We start from the raw sequence: 8,067 nt of genomic DNA, 5'->3' as shown, positions 1-8,067 counted from the left end.
AGTGGGAGCCTGAGGCTGGTTACCTAAGAGGTTGGGATGGTTCCTGGGAGTCCTATCGCTGATGTGGAAGGTCTGTATGGCATGTTTCCATCGGTTCCACTTCCTTAAGGTGACTTAGGAGATCGAATCATATCATAGTAACTTCTCGTCACATGTTTACCCCGGTTGGCGGTTACTTGGGTAGATGTGGGAGCAGGGTGTTACAGGATCTACCAAACATTCATAAGTATAAACATCTTTTAGAGTGAAAAGAGATTTGATCTCTCTCCTCACTTCTTAGATCAATAATTAAAATAAATCTAAGTTAATATATTTAATAAAAAAATAAAAAAAATTATATAAAACTTAAATACTCCCCACATATATATTTATATAAAATAAAACATTAAATTTTAATCTCAAAATAATAAATTAAATAATACTTTTAATAATAAAAATATATAAAAAATAATATTGTTCTTTACGATTAATTTAATATATTATTTTTATTATTATTAAATTAAATAATATTTAATTAAAAAAATAAAAATAAAATATTTCATATTAAATGTGAATATAAATATTTAACGTATTGAATTATATATATACTTCTTAAAAAATAAATTATATTTTTCAAACGGTACATTTAAATAAGTCAAAGGAAAGCCATATTGCGTAGTCGTTGGAAGAGTATCTTTAAAAGAAGAGCCCTTTTTATTTGAAAACTTTTTGAGAGTGTGTTGTTAAATCAAATACGAGACACTTGCAAATTGGTTGAAAGCAAATATCAAATACTTGAAAGTCAGTTGGAATGGACATTTTTGTTTGTATTCGTTAATTTAGAAATATTTAAAATATCGATGTTTAAAATATTTATTTTAAGTAAATAAAATATTGTATTTTAAATAAATATAATTTATTATTTTATTAAATTATATATATATATATATATATTAATTATTTATAATTGTGTATCTATTTTTTTTAAAGTATTATTGATTTTGAAAAGTGTTATTTTACATGGTTATAAGTTTGAAATTTCATGATATTCCAGAAAAGATACTTGAAATTTAGGTAATGGGGAGAAGATACTTAAGAGTTGGGACAAGATACTTAAAATTTAAGTTACATATGTAATTTTAACTATTTAAATATTTTTAAAATCTAGCTAAGTATGATCACACTATAAGATTTGGTTGATTTTGACCATTTAAACATTCTTAAATTTGGTTGATTTTGATCATTTAAATATTCTTAAAATCTAAATTGATATAGCTAGACCATACGACACCGTGATTTTGACTACTTAAATACTCTTAAAATCTACCACACCGTGATTTTGACTACTTAAATACTCTTAAAATCTAGTTGGGTGTGGTTAAACCATATATCCAAGGTGATTTTGACCACTTTAATATCCCATTAATGTTGAGAGTCATGAATATATCAGCAAACAAGAAGAAAAAAATACTTGTCATCATAAACAATTTTCTATAAATACATTATATTTGGTTTAAATTTTATTTTATTTTTATAATATTTTTAATATAAAACTAAAATAATAAAATAAAGTAACTATAAAGTAATTGATAGTGGATTTAATAGTTAAGAATATGTATTTCTTTCTGATAGATTATAATTTCAAATCCAAAGGGATATTTCACGTCCTTAAATTTTAGTAATTAAATTGTTGTATGAAGGTGAGTCTCTTACACTAATTTAGTAATCCAAAAAATAAAAAATAAATACTTCAAACCCTGAAATTTTAAGAGTAAAATCTTTACATGAAAATAGGTTTTTTATTTCACAAATAAGAAAATCTCATACACCAATTTGATATCTAATTTGATTTTGAATTTAAAATTAAATTAATAATAAATAAAATATTAATATCCTTAAAAATAATAAATATATATTATATAATAGTATCATTTGTAATTGTGATTTTATTTTAATTTAAAGATAAAAGAAGATTTAAATAAGCATATCATGGTTAATACCTATAATGCGAAATTTTCTTTTTATAAAATTACATCATATTACCACTAAAGCCTCAGTAAGAATCTAAAATAATTTGGCATAATAATAGAAGAATTTAACAAAAAAATCAATTTTCCTCGAGTAACGAGACCCATGATGCCAAATTTTCATTTTTGTTGATTAGTAAAACAAATAGTTATGATGCACTGTACTGTACTTGGATGTTTTTTGGCCTGATAATTGATGCTCGCTGCAACAACAGGCAGAGGGAAAATTTATTTCATCCTCCACCAGTTGTAAATAACTTCTGTGCTGTCCAGGGAGCAATGGCAGGTTTAGCTCGTGTGCAGCAGCAGGCATAATATTATATCGTGATATATACATTGCGTATTCAACCATTACATTAGGGTTTATGGTTTGGACTTGTAAGTTATTGTCCTCATATGGCAATGTGTCTTCATCCTAATTTTTTGGACCCAGTGGGAACGTGGCTATATAAATATGGATATACCACACGCCACCCAATGGGGACCGAATAAACTAAAGGAGGATGGGAGGAGACTGAATAAACAAAAGGAGAATGGGAGTTTGTTGCCATAGCTGGGTATGATGGATGGCTAGCTGTGTTGATTTCTCCACCCTCCTCGAAGTCTTGTAATCTGTGAAGGAGGGGACACAAAAATGGATGCAGGTGCCGATTGGAATACAGAAGGGGCAGAAGAAGCAGAAGAGGCGAGTGAAATATACAGATAGGTAGAGGATACAGACTGTGTATATACCCATCAATCCAGTCCAATTTCCATTGATCTTTTGTGGGCCTGCAATGGACAGGAGAGCTCAGAAGAATGGATTCTGGAGGTGGATTTGGATGGTTCTATTGATTTGGATTGATTTTGTTATAGGACTTGATGTGGGTGGCAATGGGTTGCTGTTGAGGAAGGATGCAGAGGCCTTGATTGAGTTCAAGAATGGAGTTACAGAGGATCCAAGGGGAGTTTTGAGCGGATGGGTATTGAACAATGGCAGGGAAGTTGGTAACCCATGTGACTGGTATGGAGTCAGCTGCACATTTTGGAGAGTGACAATGGTTGATTTGGGAAATGCAGGGCTCTCTGGCAATTTGTTGGTTGATAGGTTGCTATCGGGGTTGGACAAGCTTGACAGGCTTGTGTTGAGAGGGAACAACTTCACAGGGGATTTGGGCTCCAAACAGAAGATGGGAAATGTGTGCAGTGTCAGCACACTGGATTTATCAGACAACAAGCTATCAGGGAATTTCGCCATGGATTTCTTCGGTGTATGTCAAAGTCTGGTTTCACTGAATATTTCACACAACTCTCTGACAACTGCTGTAATGGCGGTAGGCAGGGATACTATTGGTTTTGTGCCATCGATACAAGTGTTGGATATCTCACACAATCTGCTGCCGGATGAGAGTTTACTATTGGGAATCCTCACCAACTGCCAAAATTTGCAGCACTTGGACCTTTCATATAACAAGATCAATGGCAGCCTCCCTTCCGGGTTTGGACAGTGCACTCAACTGGTAAGTCTTAATCTCTCTTCAAATTTGTTCAGAGATGGAATACCCGCAGACCTAATTATAAGCACCCACAATACCGACTGCAGTGCAGGCAATTGTAGTATTAATTCAAGTCTGCAAGTCCTGGATCTCTCAAACAACAACTTCTCTGGCCCCCTTTCGGGCCTGCAGCTTGGTGATTCATGTGCCAAATTGACAGTCCTAGACCTATCTTCCAATGTCCTCACAGGCAAAATCCCTCCTTCTCTAGGTAACTGCAAGGACCTTAAATTGCTCAATCTGTCTGCAAACTTGTTGCTCGGTACCATACCTGCAGCTCTAGGTGGGCTGAGCAGCATAGAACACCTTTTAGTTTTCAAAAATCGTCTTGATGGATACATCCCTCCAGAGTTGGGAAACATATGTCCAACACTGAAAGAGCTTGATCTTTCATCCAACAACAACATTACAGGACCCATACCACCTTCCTTCGCCTCGTGTTCCTCTTTGGACACTATTAACCTCAGCAACAATCAGCTTTCTGGCAATTTTCTGGGTGATCTGCTTGGGAACCTTCATTCACTGAGGGTGTTGTTGCTGCCCTACAACAATCTGACAGGGTCAATACCACTTTCCCTGGCCAACTGCTCAAGGTTGGAGGTTCTAGACTTGAGCTCAAACATCATTTCTGGAACAATCCCACCTGGTATCTGTAACCCTTCATCGTCCTTGCAAAGGCTGTCTCTGCCCAACAATCTGCTGACTGGATCGTTGCCACCTGAGCTCGCCAATTGCCGGAATCTCCGCAGAATAGATTTCAGCTTCAATCACTTGAATGGGACCATTCCTGCAATATTGGGTTCATTGCCATATTTACAAGACCTCGTCATATGGCTCAACAACCTGGAAGGACAAATTCCTGACAAAATTTGCGACAGTGGAAGCTTGCAGACTCTCATATTGAACAACAACGTTCTGACAGGAGAAGTCCCATCGGCTCTCGGAAATTGTCACAACTTGTTGTGGATATCTCTGGCCAGCAACAGATTGAGTGGTACCATACCATCTTCACTGGGTCATTTGGATAAGCTGGCAATACTTCAGTTGGGTAACAACTCTCTTTCGGGTGCAATTCCTCCAGAGCTGGGCAACTGCAGCAGTTTGATATGGTTGGATCTAAATAGTAACATGTTGAACGGTTCCATACCTGCAGAGTTGTCACAGAAATCGGGTCATGTTTTAGCTGGAAATGTAGCCGGAAAATCGTTTGCTTTTGTGAGAAATGAGGGTGGAACGGCCTGTAGGGGTGCTGGCGGGCTCCTGGAATTTGCTGGGATTCGGTCTGAGCAACTCATGCTTTCACCTGTGTTACATTCATGTGAATTCACCAGAGTTTACCTGGGCACTACAGTGTACAAGTTTGCAGACAATGGTACACTCATTTACTTGGACTTGTCCTACAACTCCCTTTCAGGACCTATTCCAGAAGGTTTTGGATCTATGTATTATGTAGAAGTGTTCAATTTTGGACACAATCTTCTTAGTGGGATAATTCCATCCAGCTTGGGAGGTTTAAAGCAAGTCGGTGTCTTAGACTTGTCTCACAATATGCTACATGGATTTATCCCAGGATCATTGGGAGGGCTATCATTTTTAAGCGATTTAGATCTATCCAACAACAATCTAAGTGGACCTATCCCTTTGTCCGGTCAGCTCATGACATTCCCTGCTTCCAGATATGAGAATAATTCGGATCTGTGTGGATTACCCCTTCCACCATGTAACTCTAATGAACCCACAAATGGAGAAGAACCTGATCAGCCATCCTCAGGTCACCGTAATAGAAGAAATGGGGCATTAGCAGGAAGTGTGGCTATGGGACTAGTGCTTGCTCTCTCATGCATCTTTGGACTCATTGTTATTGCTGTGAAAACAAAAAAACAGAAAAAACAGGAAGATAAAAGAGATAAATACATGGACAGTCTACCCACCTCAGGAAGTGGTAGCTGGAAGTTGTCTGGTGTTCTTGAGCCCTTAAGCATCAATGTTGCAACTTTTGAAAAGCCCTTGAGAAAGCTTACATTTGCTCACCTACTTGAGGCCACAAATGGGTTCAGTGCAGACAGCTTGATTGGATCAGGAGGATTCGGAGATGTATACAAGGCTCAGTTAAAAGATGGATCTGTTGTAGCGATTAAAAAACTCATTCATGTGAGTGGTCAAGGAGACAGAGAATTTACAGCAGAGATGGAAACTATAGGGAAAATTAAGCATAGGAACCTTGTTCCTCTCCTTGGTTACTGCAAAATAGGTGAAGAAAGGCTACTTGTTTATGAATACATGAAGTGGGGTAGTCTGGAAACAGTACTACATGAAAAAATCAGGGGAAGCACTGCACTTGACTGGGCTACAAGGAAAAAAATCGCCATTGGATCTGCAAGAGGATTAGCATTTCTTCACCACAGTTGCATTCCCCATATCATTCACAGGGACATGAAGTCAAGTAATGTCCTTCTGGATGAGAATATGGAGGCTAGAGTTTCTGATTTTGGAATGGCCAGACTCATGAATGCACTGGATACTCATTTAAGTGTCAGCACTCTGGCTGGCACTCCTGGTTATGTGCCACCAGAGTACTATCAGAGTTTTCGCTGCACAACAAAAGGAGATGTTTACAGCTACGGGGTTATTTTGCTGGAACTTCTCTCAGGGAGAAGACCTATAGACCCTGTTGAGTTTGGGGACAACAATCTAGTTGGATGGATGAAACAAAATGTGAAGTTAAAGAAAGCTTCAGATATATTTGATCCAGTGCTAATAAAAGACAAACACATAGAGATGGATCTGTATCAACATCTTCGAATCGCCTGCGAATGCCTTGATGACCGTCCATGGAGAAGACCCACAATGATCCAAGTCTTGGCCATGTTCAGAGAGCTTCAAACAGATGGGGAAGCCGAACTAGATGGATTCACTCTCCCGGAGGATGTGGATATCCATGAAGAAAAATCATCCTGATTGGTTCTCCATCTATTCTAAGCTCCTTGTCTTATTTATTTTTCTGTATAATGCATTGCATTCCTATCTTCTCATTGTTTTGTTGAGTGGATGTGTAAATAATATAATAGAGAAATGAAACAGACATCTGCTAATCCTGATAATTGCATCCATGCCCCAGCACTTGTCTTGTTTGTTGAAAAATGCAGGAGATATGCAGAAGAAAATACACTTTGACTACCACCATCCATGAATTATTTATGGGTGGAATGTTGGGCAGAAGAGGAATGTGCACAACAAAAGGAGATTGATTGACAGCAGATACCAGGCTATGATGCTTTGGATTCTCTGATTAATAGTGGTGAGAATGATATTGGTAGCTTACTGTCCATGCGAAAATTTTGGATTGGGAAGGCATTGGTTACTCAATTCATGAAAATTAAAAATGAAGATGGTTATTATACTATGTATATGATGAGGCAAAACATATACAATGTATATGTATCAGTCTTTCTTCCCATTGAATACAAGTCAATGTAATAAGAATGCATTTAGTTCTGTTATATTCAGTATATATTCAGACACGAGAAGATGTGCTTATGTCCAAATATTAACATTTATTTCTCACGTGGAATCAATTTGTACAATTATAGCAGAAGTAAATGATTACAGAATATATAAATGAAGAATATAAGGATGGAGGATCCATCGATTTACCTCCAATTTATTAATGGGTGAATGGATTTACATTGCATAATTTTCTTATGTTTCTATCATTTATTATGTTGGATTGGTTAAATAAAGTTCTTAAATGTAATTCTATGTTTTAGGTAATATATAAGCATATCCACGTTCTCTCTTTGGGTGGGAAGCTTAAAGTGTCTATATGGCTTTGGAGGGTTACTGACCATTTACAAATTGTCTCTGGGACTTGGAAGTTGTTGCTTGCTGCTTATAAATTGTATCTCTGGTTTGTGTCTCTGCTTGTAGATTGTGTCTCTCGTTTCGATGGCTGCCTTTATGGCTTAGGAGGTCCACATTAACCACCTTTGTAGCTTGCGAGGTCTTCATCAATTGCCTTTGTGGCTATGGTGGTCTGCACCATTACTAGAATATCAGTAGTCATGTGACTTTTACCATGTACTGTAATATAATTGAAGATAATATACTTTCCAGATTGTATTTTTGATATTGATAAGTTGTTTGCAAATGAATTTTCTATTATGTGTTTCTTTGATTGTATAACTGATGGCTGCCTTTATGGCTTAGGAAGTCCACATTAACCACCTTTGTAGCTTGCGAGGTCTTCATCAATTGCCTTTGTGGCTATGGTGGTCTGCACCATTACTAGACTATCAGTAGTCATGTGACTTTTACCATGTACTGTAATATAATTGAAGATAATCTACTTTCCAGATTGTATTTTTGATATTGATATTGTTTGCAAATGAATTTTCTATTATGTTTTTCTTTGATTGTATAACTTACATTTCAACATCATTTCAACATCATGTTCTTAGGACTGTGTTTTAGTCGTTGAAATATGATGTTGTTATGTTAATGAATCAAGTTCAAACCCCAGCTAAAAC

The 8,067-nt window shown here is 36.4% G+C and overlaps 1 protein-coding gene across 1 annotated transcript; it reads left to right on the top strand.

Annotated features, from left to right (window-relative positions):
- The first annotated feature begins 2,212 nt into the window (after window positions 1-2,212).
- On the top strand, window positions 2,213-7,676 carry LOC149172325 (serine/threonine-protein kinase BRI1-like 1). The gene has a single exon (XM_089424308.1). It carries the CDS (start codon window positions 2,783-2,785, stop codon window positions 6,497-6,499), a length of 3,717 nt encoding a protein of 1,238 aa, XP_089280434.1. The 5' UTR covers window positions 2,213-2,782; the 3' UTR covers window positions 6,500-7,676.
- Window positions 7,677-8,067: the final 391 nt, after the last annotated feature.

The sequence above is a fragment of the Pinus tabuliformis genome, chromosome 4_2, assembly GCF_031772625.1.
Source record: "Pinus tabuliformis cultivar Carrire ecotype Pingquan chromosome 4_2, CPIR1, whole genome shotgun sequence".
Lineage (NCBI taxonomy): Eukaryota > Viridiplantae > Streptophyta > Pinopsida > Pinales > Pinaceae > Pinus > Pinus tabuliformis.
The sequence above is the reverse complement of the archived record's forward strand: the minus strand, read 5'-3'. Positions and strand labels throughout refer to the sequence as shown.

Bases quoted from the DNA above. Each gene is read 5' to 3' on its own strand.
- LOC149172325 (XM_089424308.1), top strand. From the start codon at position 2,783: ATGGACAGGAGAGCTCAGAAGAATGGATTCTGGAGGTGGATTTGGATG.